The 19,769-nt window shown below is 43.1% G+C and overlaps 1 protein-coding gene across 10 annotated transcripts in view; it reads right to left on the bottom strand.

Moving 5' to 3' along the window:
- Positions 1 to 19,769, bottom strand: part of MITF (melanocyte inducing transcription factor) — a 101,500-nt gene that overhangs the window by 36,725 nt on the left and 45,006 nt on the right. For 8 of the 10 annotated variants that reach the window (XM_032120480.1, XM_032120479.1, XM_032120475.1 and 5 more), the window contains exon 2: positions 8,959 to 9,205. In XM_032120480.1, the coding sequence (XP_031976371.1) occupies positions 8,959 to 9,205 (247 nt within the window). Of the gene's footprint in view, positions 1 to 8,958; positions 9,206 to 15,223; positions 15,433 to 19,769 lie in introns of those variants that run through there. The other 2 variants (XM_032120477.1, XM_032120478.1) reach the window with 2 other exon arrangements.

The raw sequence follows: 19,769 nt of genomic DNA on the forward strand, positions 1-19,769 counted from the left end.
ATATTTAATTATCAAGTTGGGGAGACAGATGACCAGACAGAATAATTTCTTTTTATAAAAAACAAAACAAAACACACTTGCCAGGTCCTTTGCAGACTACACAATACTGGGTTTTGTTTCAAGTTCATAACTTGGCTCTTAAAGTAGTTGATAATGAACCAGCAGGCATTATTTTAAATCAACCAGTTTTATTAAATGAGCCAGAAAGGAAAGAGGCAGGGCTAATTACCAACATTCCTTGATGAATTACCTAGCGGTGTGTGGTAAATCTCCAGGCGTCTTTGTCTTTATCCCCAAATTTATCCCTTACTTATTTCTCAAGAGGTTAAAGGACATGGGGCTAATTAAGGAACCAATCCAATGACAGACAGAATCATTCAAGGTAAGGCTGGTTTTCACTCTTTCAAGCTTTTGCATCTCTGCCTGGTACTTCTTAATCTAAATTTTTTTTTTTTTAAATTACTGCTGGGGAGGGGGAGGAAAAGTGCTAATCTTGTCACGGTCAGGCAGGTTGAAATTGCCATGCAGTGCTGGGCAAAATGCTACATATTTGTAATTTAGCCAATAAGAAATTCCTTAAGCCTCTCTTGAATGGCAGGAATGTCTCCAGCTTGTCACTTTGAATTCATTCACTGCACAGGTTCAGCATCTCAGAGAATAATGCTGCCAAACCGGCTGCAGAACTGAAATATTTGTGAGTATACCTAATACCCAAAGATTACTTTAAGCAGATCTGAGTTTTCACATTTAAAATCTAACGCCTATCAAAGGTGTCAGCAGAGGCCCCCCCTGGATGTCCCCCCAGCCCCCACATTTTCCAGCACTGTGTGTGGCTCTGGGCACTATTTTCTGCTAAATTAAGCCATGGCTTCAGCAAACACAACTGCAGTGACCAGCACTCACCCCATTCTTACAGCCTTGGCTCCAGGACTAAGGTGGTTATTAAATTCATGTTGCCTGACAAAGGACTTGGTACAAGCTGCTCAAACCTGTTAGCTGGGGGCTCTGGAGCCTCATCAATGCTCTTAATACCCACAACTATGGGCACCTACAAATCTTAATCTGCAGAAGATTAACTCATCTTCTGCAGGTCCAAAACAGCCACTGACACGTGGTGAACCACCATTTTCCCAAGGTCTGGTAACTCAGCCAGCAGATAATATGTCTAGACCATAAAAAAAAGAGTTCTTTGAAGCTGTAACAGACCGAACTTAGCAAGCTCTTCTTAATTTTGTGGATGTTACCCTGCCAGCGGGAAGACAGCAAATCCTCAAGACCACCAACTAGGATACAAACCACCAAGAATCTCCAAAAAGCAATCAGAGCTTGGACCTCCAGATGTCTGTATCATTTTGTCTGAGTACATCCTGATTTCCTTTGTGCCAGAAATATTATTTCAAACTTCCAGGTAACTACTGTGAACCTACAAGGGCAAGAGCTCTGTGATGAGGAGCAGTTTCTCAGCTATTTTCCCAATCTGCTCACAACATCGTTATCCCAGGAAACCCCCCCACCCCCAGCAGCACAATCCAGCAGCAGCACAGTTTGTCTCACAGCTCTGGGAGCTGCATTTTTGTGTCACAGTGACCACAGCTGAAGAAACAAGATGGAAAGATCAGACATCTTCATCAGCAACAACCATTTCTCTCAAGAGCCCAGCAACACACGTGTTTGCATGCACAGGAAAAGGGCATTTGGGACGAAGGGTGAGAGCAGTGTTTTGCACTAGCAGTCAACCATCAGATACTTGTTCACAGAAGTATGTTGCCCCCTCGAATTCCATGCATTTTTAATGTCTAATACCCTGGGTGTTAAGCAAGAGTTTACATTTTACCTCTATTACTGACTGCAGATCTCAAGGACCAGTGCTTGTTTTTTAAAACAGCTGTCAACCCACTGAGCAAGCAAAAGGTTTAAGGCCTGAGACGCACTTTTACTTACATGAAGGCTGAAGACACAAGGCACACTTCAGTGTTTCTGTAGTTATATGCAACTTCTTCTTTGAAGAAGTTCTATGAAGAATTTGCTGATGGCTTAAAGGTATGTCACCATAACCTTAGTTTAAATGTTTTATCTGCAGCTCACCAAGACTCAGTCTGGCAAATCACTAGTCTAAGTTCTTGATTGCAAATACACATCACGCTTACCTAACACACCAGCACACACTACTATCTACCATTGTCAGGTGAGATTAAATTAACTTTTAATCAGATAAGTGTGTCCACAAACACACATTTGCTGGGGCAGGCACTACCACACATTTATCTTGCCATCCCATTGTTCCTGCTCTTCAGAACTGTGAGATAAGTCCTCTACACAATGAAGTTTTATGGTAATTATTACACCAGGAACACTACTGCCAGCTGCTGAGCCTTCCCTGCCAGGCAGAGCTTCCACAGGTTGCTCTCTGGAATAAGCACACTGGAAAAAGAATAGGAGGAGGTATTTTTTGGATATATGTCCAATAGTCATTAATATCAAATGGAAGAAATGCTGGGCATTTCAAAAATGAAGAAATGCAGGGTTTCTGATGCAAAGAGCTTATTGTGGTGGCACATTTGAGGTCTGAATGAATAATGACATGAAGGTGAAGGAGAGAGGCTGTGCTGGTGCATTCACTCATTCGTGACAGAGGCAAGGCTGGCTGCCTGCTCTCCTGTCCACTCAGAAGAAGTGGGGATGTGGAAACATGAGCACAAACTGCAGCAATGGGATGGCACTGAGTAAAAGACAACCACACCCACTCTGGTATCAGTAGTGATCAGCCCACAATACTGCCATGAGGCAGGCAAAAGATGTTGGAATAATAAAGCAAGAGAGGGAATTCAGTAAACAGTATCTGGCTGTAGGCTTTGAAAAGGTTCCACCTCGCTTAGGACAAGAAAGAAGGGCCACAATGAAATTCTGGCACCAAAAGAGCAATTAACATCTAACATGAAGACACCAACCCAGGCAGTGTAGCAGGGGAAATCCTAATTGAGGGCTTTAGTGGCAGACAATTTAAAAAATATTTAGCATATTATAAGCATTGTTGTATGGAAATGGACTATTAAAATGTCTTAATTACAAACATTAAAAATGGGTTTGTGGCCTATGCTTCCATACATATGCTTTTATATACAAATAAAATAAACACTTATATATTTTGGGGTGAACAGCAGTATGTGCACAAGTAGAGATTCTTGTTCAGAGAGCAGAGACCTCAACATGTAGATCCCCAAAGCAGGACCACCTTCTCCAGATCCCCTGGAGCAAGGGAACTGCTTTCTTATTCTCCAAAAACAAGCCAGAAGGGGATGAAATGGACCTTTTACATCATCTGCTGGTGAGGAGACCTGCTTTTACCTTATTACCTGCAAAGAGTTTATGCGGTGCTCAGAAGACACCACTGCAGGTTCTCACTGCAGCCCTCGAGGCTGTTCTTTGCAGTAGTATCATGCACCTCCCATCTGTGCCAAAGAGAAGTTACATTCTTCAAACCCCAATGGCAGACAAAGAAGGAGGAAGGGGTGTGATAAGTCCAGCAGTTCTCTATGGTGCTATGCATTTGGTGTGACAACACTCAGGAGGAAGGGGACGTGCAGCAGCCTCATCCCTGGGAGCATTTGCATCCAGCAGCAGGGACACACAGCACATCCTCATTTTAGGTTCCACCAATCCATGACCTCGTACAGCACATTGAAAACATGACAGCAAGTGTCACATCCACGCACCAACTGAGAAATGCCAACAAGTAACATGGAGGGACAGAGGGAAGAAATGTTCACCCTCGATTTTCCACCTCCCATCTGCTTAGTGAAACATGCAGAGGGCTGGGTATCAGCTGCCCACCAGTAATGTTTTCAATCCTGCAAGAGCTGGTAATATTTTCAGTGGAACTGATTTGCAATTCTGTGGGCCGGTGCTGGCCCTGAGCCTCCCTTGCTGCCTCCTGAGGATGCTCCTGTGCTGCTTCTCCCATGGAGGACACAAGCCAGCCACAGTTTCTGCAATGCCACACTGGGCAGGCGGGTCCAAAGGACTTAAGGGATTGTGTCGTACTTGTTCTATACAGAAAATGTGATCCAGAAATAAGGCAAAGCAATGCAAGACACACGGCATAGCTACAATTCAGTTTTTGTTATGTCTCTACATGAGCAGACAGATGAGTCCCTACTCCTCTGGATTTCTGCAGTTCACCTTCAGGATCACCGCCAATTCTGTACAGGAGACACATGGACTTACAAAACTAAATAGAAGAGAGGAATCTTCAAAGGAGAGCTTTAATCAACATGTTGGTTCTACTTCTATTAGCAGAACTTCTCAAAGACTAAATCAAAAATCAAGCAGAGCATCCTGCAGACTTTCTTGTGGTGATAAGGCCTGATGGCTGGTCATTTCAGCCTGTAGAGTCATTCCTTGGTTTTTTACTCCTGGGTATTACAGATGTTTTAGAAAAGGAAACCCCTTTTCCTTTTGTGTCTCTTGAAAGCACATAAAGGGTGGTGTGCTCCAAACCCAGACTGCTACAGTGCAGCTTTGGTGAAGACGCCAGAGGGACATCACGTAAAACTCTGGTCATACAAGTCAGTGTTTCTGTCTGCTGAACAATAAAATTCTAAGATCAGCTACCTGGATTGACATAGAAGACTGAAAACTATCCTATAGGTGAGGCCAGGGTACCACAACCTATCCCAAAGGCAGGGAGTTGTGCTGCTGCCGCCAGGAACTCGGGAGGCAGGAGATTACTCAGTTTACAAGAACCCTGAAAGTTGCTTGGTAGGAAAGGAGCAGGGAATGGGCGAGGGGGAGGGCATGAACAACATGAAAAGGAGAGCCCAGCAACTCTATCACGTCAGCAGGAGATGCTCCCTAAATAACTGCTCAGACTACAGGAGAAACACTAATTCAGTGATTTCTAGTAGGAAGACAGGAAACGATGAAGTCCAAGACAGCTCTGGGGAAGCTGATCAAGAGACCAACCTCACTAGAGACCCAAGAGCATATTCTCTAAAAGCCACGGATTTCACAAACAAACTCATCTCCACAAGGTATGGGATCAATAGCAGCACTGTTTTGCAAAGGAATGATTGAGGAACACCAGGTCTAACCTGTCACCAGGCCTCGGTGATTGCAAGCAGGGACCTGAGCATGACCTCCTCAATTCCTGGGCTAACCCTGCCCACAGAAATGCAGCAACCAGTTCCCAGAGACCAGCTCTAGAATTCTGAAACTCAGATCTGACATGGTGCTTCTGCTCCAGCAGATAAGGACTCCCACCAGACAAGAGAATAACTTCAGTCACCAACAAAAAGAACAGCTCCGTAATATTAATTAGGTGTACAAAACTAAAATACACCTGGATGGAAGAAGTAGTATGAGGACATCTTAAGATGAACTCTTTGCAAAGATGCTAATCCTTTTAAATTAAAAAAATTAAATAAATAAAATAAAAACATAAGCTTAGTTTGTACCTCAGGAATGGGCCCTGATTTTTTAGGGCTTGAAACTACTCCAATAAATAACTTTTTATGTTATATCCCTATGCCCAAGGCAGAGAAAGAAGCTGAATTACAGAAGAAGCAAAGAATTCCTGGTGACATCCCTCTGTAGTGCTGCAGATGGATGAAAAGGTGCTTAAAGACAAACCAGCCCATGAAGCCAACCCCAGCTCTGTAGAAGGTTAACCAAAAGCTGTAACAAATCTTCCTTTTGCTATTAGAGTTGAAGAGATACTGTTCTGAAAGCATCAAACCTACTCCCAGTCCATCTCTTAATTAGGCAGCACAAAGCAATGCAAAATTTGAATTCCAGCAGGTCATCTCCTACCTTGCCAAGCTACATTACTTGGCAGAGAAGTGATGCAATGAGAAGTCATTACTGAAGAAAATGAAATCCCACTTATTCACATGGCCTTGAGCATACTATGTTATGCAATTTGGAGATTCCTATGCAATGTGACATAGATTAGTACATATTTCTCTTTCTAAATGGACATCTTGAAAACAAATACAAAATCCAAGCTCATTAACACCTCTGGCTTCTTTTTAAACCAGTCATTCTGAATTACCATCCTCAGATATACAAGTATTATTCTCCTTCTCACACTGTGAGATATGGGTGAAAGGGCAAGTCACACAACATAATTAAAAGCACAAAACACTGGCAAATTCAACAGGCTTAGAGTGGGATTTTTTGATGCAAAGTACCAAAACAAACAAACAAAAACAACAACAAAACCAGCTGCTAGATTTGGTCTTATTTGTGAAGTAACATTGAAAAAGATCACTTTTAAACAAAGCTGCCTTGCAGAGCAACGTTTCTGAAAGTGTAAAAATCCCCTTTTTGTCTATCTCATTCTTTAAGGTCACTAAATCCAGACCATCTGGATAATGAAGTTAGCAACTTAGTTCCCTATTTATCTATTAAAACTTCTGTACAGCTCATATGGAAAATTTGTCTGCAGCTAAAAAACAACTGAAGTGTAAAAAGCAGCTGCAGGGAAATGATGTCACTGCAGGCAGAGCTGGCTGTCAGCACACTGGCACCAGGAAGATCCTGAGTTATTGTTAATCTCAGCTTTTGAGCCAAATATCCTATTTGGAAAAACAAAACAAAACAAAAAAAACCCCAAAACAATCCCCCAAAACCACAAAGAAAATTATATGGATCTTTCAGCCAAGTCCAACTCTCACTGAAGCTTCGGTGGTAATTTTCAGGAAGATCATGACTTCAAACCTGACATTTCATACTATATCTTTCTTGTACAGAACTGGTCCACTGTTATGAGTAAGGATAAAAAGGTGAATCTTTCACTGCTCTCCTCCACCAAAAACACAAGCAGCAAAACTCTGCAAAGCAGTCTCTCTCCTCTCACAGGCACAGAGCAAGAGGACTTGTTTTTGCTAACTTTGACTGTTACTTATGTAAATGTGGGTGACGAGAAGACAGACAATTTTGGTCCAGCAGGTTGCTCGTATTTCCACACCTATCACCTTCAAAATGCAATTCCATTGCCAAAAGGTACCTGTTGCCAGTTGTAAAATTTTTATTTTACAAGCTTCTTAAGGACACATTCTCTTAATTTTTTATTCTAGAGGGTAATGCACTCTTATTTGGGCTAAAGATGAGTGTAGGAGAGGTGTCCTACCTCCTTCCAGGAGATCCTTCTCCATCCATCAGAGGGAAACAGGGGACAAACACCCCTTTTGGAATCCTAAAGGACGAGGGTTCAGGTTCAAGTCCTTCGGGTGAAGTTCCCTAGCAATGCTCCAGCAGGTTACAGCTTTGCACACAGACCCTGTGACAAGCCAGGTCCCAGGAAGCCCATTTGCAATAACTGAGCATCACCTTTTGGCTGCAGAGATTTCAGAAGTTTGTCCCTCAGAAAACAAGGGCTACCTTCCCTCCTCTCCCATAGAAAGAGGCATTTGCAAAACGAACAATAAAGACAACAGCTAATGCTTCTTCAAGATGTTACACTCGTTCCTTATCAGTAAAACATCATCAAAACATAAATGCTTTCCTACAAGTTTTCACAGAGGTTTAAAAAATACCCTAAAATTCATGTTGTAACACATTAGGATGAAAGGATGTAGAAAATGTAATATATGCTTATATAGCTAGGTGTATTACAAAAAAACTCTAATTCATAGCACCTACACATCTGCTGGATCTGAATTATAACTACAGTCATAACATGGAAACAAGCTTAAGAAATTGTTATATACAAACATTGTGAGTAATACACAAACCTTTGACAAAACAGTTCTTTCCAGACAATTTCAGACTCCTTACTATAGACACATGCTCACATCCTCAAAGAATATTATATTTAATTTTCAATGGAAAAGAGTGTGTGTATGGAGAGAGAGAGAATTCAAAATTCAACTGCTGCCTTTTTGCTTCTAGATCACATACTGGACTATGACTCTACTGTCCCAAATCAGTGTTAGTTTTAGCGCTGACAACACAACACAACACCATAATGCAGATTCAATAAATAAAATTACCCTGTGTTTTCCCCATAGACCTGTCACACAGACCACCTCGAAATCTTGAGCTGGCAAGTCTATTTTAAAATTGAATCTTTGACTGCATATCATTGGCATACAACAGCAGCAAGCAAAACATGAGCAGTTTGTCACCAAGCTCAACTAACTTATGTGGTAAGAATATGCTTGCTGACTAAACAACAAACTGTAATAAAAAGATCCAGCAATAATGCAGAACAAACTCTTCAAAACTGGTGAAAATCATATTTTCATGAAATATGTCAGCAAACTTCTCCAAAACATTTGACATTGTTTTACTCACACATTTCACGTTGCTTCAGCCTACTTGAATTTAAGCAGTGCGTTAAATTATCTCTTTTCTTATAGCTGTTCACGTTTTCCCCCAAGTAATTAGCAAGCTACATCCCCTTTGACAGAGGGACACTAACAAGCTCCTACAGTTTCCAGTGGGACAAGGAATCCAAAGCTACTAATAGCAAACAAGTCATTTAAACAAAAAAAGGATTACAAAGACTCGTTGCAAGTAGCTGGAAACTCACCCATATTTCAGATTAAGGCTTTCTGAGGAGCTCTTTTGTAAAGAGTTTTGACTCCATCTTACAAAACCATTTCATTGTTTTCCTTTAAAAACCAAAACACCGATTTGTTATCTACTAATAATTTCTTCATATTGAAAGTAATTAAGTACTAGAAAGATGAGGAAGCATTTTCCAAAGAGAAAATGACGGAAACCTTAGTTCTGTTACAAAACCGCCCTCCGGAGATCTCAAAGTTGAAAGGAAACAAAAGTTACACAAACTTTTCAAAAAGTTCTTCCATTCTTCGCTCCCAGGCCACCAAAACAAGCTGCAAACCAAGCCAGAGTGCAGCTTATTTGCAAAACTCCGTTCCCAAAAATGCCTAGAACCACATCCCTGTTAAATAGAGCGGGTTTTGAGGAGCTCCTGAGCGGAAAGGTGCGTACCTTGAGGACCTCCATGGGCACCTGGGTGGCGGGGGGCAGGCTGGTGGGGACGCTGACGTTGATAGCAGGTGTCTGGCTCACGGGCACTCGCTGCTGCATGAACTGGGCTGCCTGCTGCTTCTGCTGCTGCTCCCGACGCTCCTGCTCCTGCATCTGCTCACGCATGAGCTGCTGTCGGAGCAGGATTCGTGAGGTCATGCTGGAGGAGCTTAAGGGAGGCTTGGAAGCGCCAGGATGCTCGGAATTGCTGTGGGAAGACCAGAGAAAGACAGCTCAGCTTCCACAAAGCGGGGTGGAGGCTCCAGCGGCACCGCGAGAGGGGAATCCGGAGCCGACCTACTTCAGGTACTTAGTGGCCACATTAGGCTGTCTTAACTTGACTGCAGCCAAACCATTCCCAAACACCAACATCCAGCTGTAAAGAGCCATTTGCTCTTTCAAATCTTACAGCAACCACCCACGAGAAAAACAAATGCTTTTACAGATAGTAGTAGGCACAAATATTCCTTTTTTTAAAAAAGAAAAATAATAAAGATCTGTAGCAAGTCTAACGATTGGTATGGATAACACTCCAATCCAATGATCTAGCTCAAAGTAAAGTAAATCTACCTCTCCCATGGAAACAAAACACAACATAGTTCACTTATTTCCTGCAAAATCCTACCTTAGGGTTGGACTTGCTGGCAGTGACTTTTCAGAGTTAGAGAACAGACCTCCACAAAAAACCCAGCTCCCACCCAGGCCTACCAGCATCTTCTGAGCACCATCAGATACAAAACCAGGCAAAATAAACAACAGTAACAGCTTTATTCCAGTCATACTTCACAGAGAGCAACAGTCTGGCCCAAGTCAGCACATAGCACAGCTTCACCACCTAAGAGATACTTCCAAGACACTGGCAAGCAGAGCATGGGACTTTGCTATGGACTGCAAGGACACTTTCTGGAGCAACTCATCATTTTCTTAGCCTGCAGAACCAAAATCCATGGGCTATGCCTTGGGAAGCCAGCAGTAACCCTCCTGGCTGTAGGAGGAGGCTGCTCTTGAAACTCCCACCTCTGGCTCCAGTGCTGTTACCTGTGGGATGCTGGCAGGACACAGGAGTCTGGGAGCCAGCATCCCTTCCAGGTCTTGCTCGGAAGCTGCGGGCACCGAGTGCTGCTTGTGCTCGGACAACCAGAGCCAGCACTGCTGGAAGTTTTCTGTCTTTGTTTAGGACTGATGTTGAACACAGTTCAGGGCAGAAACAAAAAAAAGGAGAACCCACACTTACTGCCCCAAGAGATCAAACTGCTCTTCCAGAGCACACATTTTGGGGGCAGGGAGGCAGGGGACCATCTTGCTATTTAAGACCTGTCATGTTGAAACATTCACAGAGACACTGATCCTTTTGATAAAACAAGAGAAAACCTTTGTGGTGAAACTAATGCAGCTGCGGAATAATCGTACTAATTAGCTGCTCAAGACAAGTCATTGACTGTGATACTTGTAAAAAACACTCCCTTTTCAATTAAGGGTGAAGCATTCTCACATCTAAATCCAGCAGCTTGTTTTCTGGCTGCACATCTGAACCACTCTCACATTCCCAAACCGAAGAGATGCTTTATTTCCATGACCAGGATAGTTAGATCAGTGGTCTCTCCATTGTTTTGATTACACATTCCTACCAGGAATGTTTGAACATGCACCCCCAAAATGTTTACTTACTTATTTATGAACTATATACATGTATTACTGAAGTGCTCATGTTTTCTTTCTGCCCACCAACAATAACACTGTGCATCCCACCTCAGAGACCACTGCAATACATGAGAAAACAAAAGGCACCCAAATGCTGCTTTCAAGGAAGGATTCATTCTCCTCCTGTTGGAAAAAGGCCAATTTTGTACCACACTTGTCAGCATTCTCATTTGTGTGCTACTGGCAATTTTTAGATACCTAATGCTGCAAAATTGGTAACCCAGCAGTTCCTCCTACCTTCTTTCATTTTGAACTGTTTCTCCACCTACCAAAGCCAAGTGTGATGGAAACCATCTCAGAAGAACCTTCCCATATAAAAAAATGGTTGAGGAAAGAGAGCAAGCAGGAAGGACAAATTATTTCCACAGCATTTCAAACAGCTCCTGTCAGGAACCTCATCTTGCCCACGCAATTATTTTACCTACTTGCACCAAGTGTCCTTCCAGCTTCCTGCAGGTGATTCAGGGCTCTACTGTTAATCAAAAATTGCAAACAAAGCTTCAAGTATTGTGTCTTTTAATGAGACAACAGTCCTAGAAAACGCTGTTCTTCCAAATTCTTCCCCAAAGAGCAAAGATGCTCCCAGCTTCATTTCTTCTGCAATTCTGCTCAGTATTTTACATGGCAAATAGGCAGATGAGCCCTGAATGCAGGCAGTGCAGACAGCCACGTGCTGCCAGACTGCAGCTACTGCCACAGAATCATGGAATTGTTTAGGTTGGAAGACATCTCCAGGATCATCAGGCCCAACCATTAACCCAGCACTGCCAAGCCTACCACTAAACCATGTCCCCAAGTGCCACATCCACATGTCTTTTAAATACCTCCAGAGATGGTGACTCAACCATCTCCCTGACAGGCTGTTCCAGTGCTTGACAACTCTTTCAGTGAAGAAATTCTTCCTAATGTTCAATCTAAACTTCCTCTGGCACAACTTGAGGCCATCTCCTCTTATCCTATCCATTATAAACTGGGAAAGGCAGATGGGCACCCAACCATCACACCATCAGTGCAGATGAGTTAAAATAATGCTTATTCTGGGATAAAAGCAGCTGCGCAACACCTGCCTACCTAACCAGATGCTTCTGTCACAAGCACTGGGAAGGAACACGGACAGACTTCCCGTTATTTATTCCCAGAGGGCTGTAAAGCTCCTCCTGTGTGCACAACAGTCTCCCCACACCAGCATTCCTTCCACTCGCCATGAGCAGCACTGATCAAACATGGAAAACTCTGAAACTTTGGTATCTCATCCTCTAAGTCTGTCCCATGCACCACACAGCTCATCCCCTCATCCAGCTTCCCTTCTCCACCATGTCTGCTCATCTCCCCAAGCACAGAATAGAAGGAACAGAAGATGGTTTGGGTTTCACGACCACAGACCTCCACAGAGCAAACAGGAGGTCTGCCAGAAACTCACTTTTGCAACCAAAGAAGCAATTAAAAACTTGTTATTTCAAAAGCTTCATCCAGACAGTTTTGAAAACGGTTATTTTTAAAGCTTCTTGACCTTTATGCGCTGGTGCACAGACAGATCTCCCATGACCAAGCTCGGTGCCATGTACCACAGAACAACCCAGCAGGGGACACGTGGATCCAAAACTCCCCTACACGAACTGATTCACCCCCAGATTACGTGGAGCCAGGAGCAGAGCCCACACACAGCTAATACAGATGCAATTCAGATACTTCCTGCAAACAGTTTATGGAAACCATCTAATTGCAATAAATGAACCCGACTCATCCTTTTAATTGACACATGATTAAACCAGTTATCCATTAGCACTCTAATAAGCACAGCGTAATACAGACTGGGAGTTATTAGTTATGTGTCATGTGCTGATCCAATTAATCACGAAGTGATAACGCTTTATTAAATAAGTTTAAATTACATATCCTTTGCACAGATGCCTGGGAAATGTTAGTTACTGCATACATGAGTTATTATGCAGGTGGCCATTGCATAATAAAAGGCAACTGATCACATTAAAATCAAGTTTGATTTTGTTGCCATCAACCCACAGAGACCATAATCTTCCCAGATGTTTACTGATTATTTTATCTCTCTCCTTAGGCAAAAAGACAAACTCGTCTTTTGTTGGACAGTTTTGTTTTCAGATTCTATAAATTGATCAAACAAATGCTCTGGGTCAGATGCATTAGTTATGAGTTATCTGATGCACAAGCATTATTTTGCACTACCTATGCATTGAATAAGAAACTTCCCTGGAGACTTTGAACTGGAAAAAAAAACTAACTTTGCTTTTTAGCTACTTTAGAAACTTTTACTATTTTTGAATTTTTTTTAAGAAAAAAATGTCTCCAATGTAATGTTTCTTAGACAAATTGGACAAAGAGCCTTCAAAGCCACTTGTTCTGGGCAGGATGCTCTAAATTGAGAAATGGCACATAAGACGGAAGCTGCTGCTCTCCTCCCTCCATTCATGCCAACTGTTTGTTAATGGTTTAGTCCACGGAGGAATCAGCCAAGAAAAGCAGATTTAGCACCTCAAGAAATCCACTGAGCTGCACCAGATCTCAGAGGTAAGAAATAACACCGGATTTAAATGCTTTTGTTTATGTCTTACCCTTATCCCAGTCATAATTAGTCATAGAGAAAATAAAGGCATCCACATTTGAGTTGTAATGTTGGCAATCTCTCATCTCCTTGCTTTAAAGATTAAGATTGTTCTATGCTAATGGTGGCTACTTAAATACTTGACCTCCAGAAGACATTTTCAGAGACCACCACACAGCTCCCAACACCCCTCGTAGAAAATCACTAGAGTTTCTTCAAAATTAAAGTTGATTTGTACAAATTCTGTTTTCCATCTCTCTACCAAGCAGTAAAACCTCACGAAACTTTTTGTTCCCTGTATTGTATATGTGGCTGAAGCAACAACACCTGTAGGAGCTTCTAACCTGCCAGCCAGCAACGCTGTTTGCCTCAGAAAGGGGTGACAGAAAAGCGAAGAATAGCAAAAGAAAAAAAATAAATGCAAGGAGAAGCCAGATTACACACACCACCACCCCCACCCCCCGAAAAAAGTCTAATACGAAACGCAAAAAGTCCACAAACAACAAAAAAACCCCCACACAGTCCCTTTTCCCCCATCTTCAGCCAAGGTAAGGGATTCCCTACTACAGCATTTTCCCTGGAGCACTTTGTACTTCATTCCTAACATTTAATAATTGACTGTGGGTTACAGCGACGCTCCGCTCACCGCGCCAACTGCCTGGTGCTGCTTGAAGTACCAATGCACAAAAAACAAGCCCAAGATCTGGCACCCTCCTATGCCCTGACTTGCCAAGGACAGAGCAGTTACAAAAACGGTGTGGAGACCTTTATCAGCCTTTATAATAAAGCCAGGACTATGTTTCAGGCTCCTACATGAAAGGTTTCCGGACTTGAAGGTTACATGTTTAAAGAGACAGGCTGCCTGCCCCTGCTCCATCATCGAGTTAAATGTTTTCTGTGCCTCCTGTGCTTTTGTATCCTGACCTGCACTGTCCTACACCATGGGCTGCACCCACAGAACAGTCCACAGCCCGAAAGGCACCCAGCCATCCGCCGGATTGCATTGAGTGCACCTGGTTGGGTAAGGAAGGAAAAACCCTGCAACATCCACCATGCACACCAACTACAGCAAGGAGCTAAGGCTTGAATTTCAAATCAAATTAATTCGGTGGACCAACCTGCTTGGAAAAAAAACCCAAAAAACAAAAAAACCACACATGCACACACAAAAACCCTCTCCAACAAAACCCAACCTCACAAACAAAAATATTCAATCCTCAGCTAAGAATTTTTTTAAGTTGTTGTACACCATGTAGTAGTTTTCCATTTTTCTTCCTGTCTTTAAAACACACCTTCACAAGTGGCTGAACATAATGCTTTCTGAACTTAATGAAAACCTCTCTCATGACCCAGGAGCACTCAGTAAATAATTATTAAGCTCCGGAGGCGGCTTTTGCATGAGTGTTGACTTAATAAAATGCCGTAAGTTGATCTGCTTGAATGCCCATTTAGTTGGGGACACAGCTTGCAGTATAGCCTGGAAAGCTTGATCTTGACCAGATTAAGGAACAAGGTAAAATTAAGAGGTTCAATCCAGAAACAACAAAGGTCACATTTTACAATCCTTTACTACCACTGCTGATAGAAGGGAGATGAATAATTGCAAACCTAAAGTATCCTCAAAGACTTCCATATTATAATAGTGACAATGCACCAAGTCTTTTTACACCGAAACTGAATCTCTGTTAGCCCAGAGCTGTGTTTTTGCCACGAAGTTTCAGAAGAAGAGACATATATATGTATATATATTTAAACACAGTATTATGTGTCTTCCCCTCTTGAAATCCACCATCATTAGCTGAGCTGGTCAGCCCAGCTGCTGGGGCTCTGTAGAGGACAGTGGCCAGTCCCAAGCACGGTATCTTTAATTCCCAGAACACAACCTCCACCACACCAAATCAATCCCGCAATAATCTGCTCACGGTGCCCCGGGAAAGCATCACTCACAGACAGAGGCTGTCAAAGGAGCAGGGCATGAACATCTGAACAGCTTCCATCTTTCCCCCCAATTTTGTGTCCAAGGGCTTTTGCTGAGCACCCCCGGGAGAAAGTCAAGCGGCGTCCGGGCCGGCTGTGTCTCCAGGGGAGGCTCCAGATAAGGACCTGGCAACTCCAATCCCCACGGAGCAGCAAGGCGGGCAGCGGCTCCCGGCACTGCAGACCTGCGCAATCCAGCACCTACCGAGGAGAAAACAACGGGCTTGAGGCAGCACGTTCAGGGGTATCATGAAAGGACTCCAAAACAGCCGAGGAGTTTGGAGTCAGCACCTCGCTACATCCCGTCTCACCTGCATGGGAGCGCCGCACAGCCTCCTGGTGGGCACGGATCCGCAGGATCTGCGATGAATTCCCGGCACAGCCGTGGGCTGAGCAGATCCCAGGGGCTGCACCACCCTCACCACCCCGCGAGGAATGGGAGAAACCGAAGACACGGGCTGGCATTGAAAGCACTTCTGCCATTCATTAATTAAAAGGGGTGTGATCAGGCCATTAACACCATCAGTGGATAAGGGCTGTCTGTTAATAGCACCGTTTTCTCACGATCCTTATCACCAAAAAGATGAAGGGAAAGGGTGGGTGCAAGACAAATTTGTTTTCTGGGATGTAACTTCTTCACATTCAAAGCTCACTCAGGCAAACCTCCACCTAGGAGCCACTGGACACGCATCTCTCAAGAGCTTGAACCACATCTGTAAAGGTACAGAGTCGATACGACAGTGCACACACCATTTCCCCAGCTCCACCTCTGCTCAAACAGGCTGAAACCTTCACAAAAGCAGCATGCAGGGTACACAAATACCTCAAAAATTGTTCCAAAAAATTGTCCCAAAATTGTTCCATGAAGGGCTAAAGGAATTTAAAATATAGCTGACTGTGTTACCCAATACTGGTTTAATGCTTTTTCTCAAACTTTCAAAGTTTCCCTCACAAATTTAGAGAAAATATTACCAAAATATAAAAGAGGAAAAAAATGCATGAAGCAGATTTGTCTTTCACTTAAAAGTCTGACCTTGTTAAAGACTTTTTGAACCATTTTTCAGACACCACATCTATGGGCACTTCCCTTTCTAAAGGGCTCTACACAAATTTGCAAAACAAAAAGCCAGGTTGCTAAAACAACCAAGAGGTGATAAAAGAAAAAGCGAGGAGATAACACTCCAGTAGCAATCTCTGTAGTTTTTGTAATGCAAAATTTACCTTTTTTTATCTGGGTCAATAGAGCCGATAACACCGTCGCTGAGAGGGAAGATGACGTATAACCACCACACTTTTTGATACTTTACAACTACATAGTGCCCAGGTCTGGCTTCACAGCACCTTTCTGTCATATCTTGGCTTAGAAATTATCACTTCCACAGCTGGATAGCAAGTTTATCCACAGAGGCAGTTTTCAGCAGAAGACAAGGCTCAACCATATTGTGTCCATAGCTTGTATCCATAATTCACATGACCAGACTCCTTCCCAGCTAAAAAGCCACCATGCTCCTCAAGGCTTACCAGGACCAGCAATTCCCAGCCTAAACCCTTCCATTCATCCAAGGTTTTCTGCTTATTGACTCCACTGTTACAGCACTATTCATTGCTTTCCAAAGAGGATGAGGCAGCTGGAAGCCTCATCTCCTGCAGATGACATCCTCGCTCTGGCATGCTGAGCAAACAGGATCTTGAGGAGCAAAAGGGAAAGTTGTTTATGGAAGATTTGCTTTAAATGATTAAGAACCCCAAAGAGTCATGATGAAAACCACACAGTGAATTCTGTGCTTGGTAGGCTGGCATTTATCAGCATGTAGGACTTGCTCACAACAAGGGAGTACGATGTGCAAGGGAAAAAACAACCCCTAACACATCACTGCAGTAACTTCAACATTAAACCAGTCTTGGACAGATGTTATGCAAACTCTCGCTTCAACCTCTAGCCACAGCACTAGCTGTCCATTATGGGACCTGATGAGATCAGTGTCTTTAGCAACTCTTCTTTCTAACAAATCAACTCTCCAGGCTGCAGAAACCAATGCCTCAGCACACCCATGCTTGAAACAAACTTCAATGTTGAGTCCTTAAGCATTGCTCATAGTTCTTCTACATTTTTGTCTATTTGTGGAAGAGTTTATTGGGGCAAAGAGGATTGTGTGACTGTGCAAGCTGAACAGCTGGGGGTGGGGGTAAAAAACCCCTTATTCAGCAACAAGTTACTCTACCAACCATTTGGATATTTACACTTCAATTACAATTTGCAATTGCAGGACAGATGTGCCAGACTTGCTGCCTTGGGTTTTCACAGCACAGACAGGAAGGTGGGATAATCTCCAGCCATCCATGTAAGAGAGCATTAGCGATGTTTACAAACTCGCTAATTGAGGCCAAGCAAAATGGAGGAGTTGCCCAACTGCAAACAACTAAAGACAGGTGGCCTTCAATTCTCTTGCTTAGGCCACTCAATGCCCCCCACAACATCCCTGACAATGAGATAGTCCCAAACCAAGGCTCCTAGAGGAAGCAAACCTCTTCAGTCCATCGGTATCACCAGCAGCATCCCCAGCATCCTCAGGCACATCCAGCAAACAGCCCTTCTGTCATCAGGTACCTCTCCCAAATCCCAAGTTCAGGGATTCCCCAAATTGGGTACAGTTTCTGTGTTCTTACAACCTCGGGGTGTGCACTGTGTGTCAGGATGGCTGGGGCAGGACAGTGCAAATGCCAACAGCTGTAAATCCTATTTTAAATTTGTCACATTTGCAGGAACTGCAATCTTTCACAGAAATATTTAGCCTTGATTTAAAGCCTTCAGCAGTAGGGAACTGCATCTCCAAGGACTGTTATGGTAATTCCTCCTCTTCCCTCATCAAAATAATTCTGCATCTTGTTTCAAACCAGAAACTGCTCAGGAACATCAGAGAGAGGATGAGGAAAATAATTACTTAAACGTAGGGTCACATGTAAATAAAAGAAATACCAAATGCAAACCATGGTACAGAATGAAGTCTCATTCAAAATAGAAACATGCAAGCAACATTTATACTTCTTGATTTCACAGAGTCAAAATATATACAAAAAGATCCTCCTTAATCTATTTATAGGTCTTTCAACACCTCAAATATGGCCCTGATAATACACAGCCTTAATTTAATTTTGCAATCACCCTTCTGCTCTGCACGTCTTATGTTGCATCTAAAATGCACAAGCACATCTCAAAGACGAGACATCAGGAAAAATCCTCAGAAATAACTTTATGCAACCAAATACAATCTTAAGAATTAACACAACTGCTGGGTTTCTAGAAAATGGGATTTTCTCAAGTAAAACTGTTCAGCACAGCACATGTTTTGCACACTTTAGTGACACCTGAGCCATGCTGTCTGTGTCACTTGCTGCAGGAACACCACTTCTTACTTTTCAAAAGATATTACAGCCTTTGGTTTACTTTTGAAAAAAAGCAGCCAACTCAAAACTATTTACAAGCCTTTCTGTTAGACCCTCCTAATCTGTTCTGCGCTGCCAGAAGCACAGCACTTGAATGGCTATTTCTGTTCAAAGCTATATTTGTTGTGGAACTACTGCAGACTCCTGAATCATGTAAACAGAGGCCAGAGCCAAAAAATGTTTCACTGGACTTGAAGTTCACATCTGCCTTAGTTACTAGGACAAAAAAAAAATAAAGGCAGGGCTTAGGCTATAACCAATAAATCCTGCAAAGACTAGGGTTAATAATGAATTCCTGCAACAGAGCTTTGTTTAATCTGGTTTACTTAGCATTTGCGACCTTGGCAAAGTACCTGTGTGAGCACCCGCCATTGTTGAGGAGCAGCGTTTCACACCTTCTGTTATTTTAGGCTCCAGCAGGCAACTGTACAGTGCTACATTAGTCAGGCAGGTTCATAAACACGCAGCAAAGTCACCTGGAAATGATGTGCAGTTCCAGACTTGCTGGAGCCCAGGAGCCAACTGTATTGCTGTCCCTAAAAAGCAGTATTGTAGCAGCTCTCAGTCAGGACCTGCAGCTGCACCTTTGGGCAAAACAAATGCTTGGCAAATGTGTTGCTGGAGCAAAGTGACCCTGTCATTTCCTCAGCTTCTTGGCTCAGAAAAGTTAATGCTACAAACCATGCCCTCACCTCAGCTTGCCCATGTGGATGAAAACTTCACCTGAGCACTCACCACCTTCTATTCCTCATGATCCTTCTCCAGCAGGAACAATCTCCAATATTCTCAACATGCTGGAAACAAAAGGCAGCCCAATATTCCCAATAAACTGGAAACCATGAAAACCCCCAGAACAACAACGAAAACCCACACAGATGTTTGATCCAACTTCCCACAGATTACACAGACCTACCACTTCAGGCAGGGACAAATTCTGCCCAGTGGTCTTTGGCACTGAGCTGCAGCAGAGGTACTACAGGCAGGAGGACAAGCAGCATGTGTTTGGGTAAGAGTGGGATATCACAGGTGGATCAAGAAGAACAAAAAAAATGTTTCTGTCATAACCCACATA

The sequence above is a fragment of the Corvus moneduloides genome, chromosome 11 (assembly GCF_009650955.1).
Source record: "Corvus moneduloides isolate bCorMon1 chromosome 11, bCorMon1.pri, whole genome shotgun sequence".
In the NCBI taxonomy this organism is placed as follows: domain Eukaryota; kingdom Metazoa; phylum Chordata; class Aves; order Passeriformes; family Corvidae; genus Corvus; species Corvus moneduloides.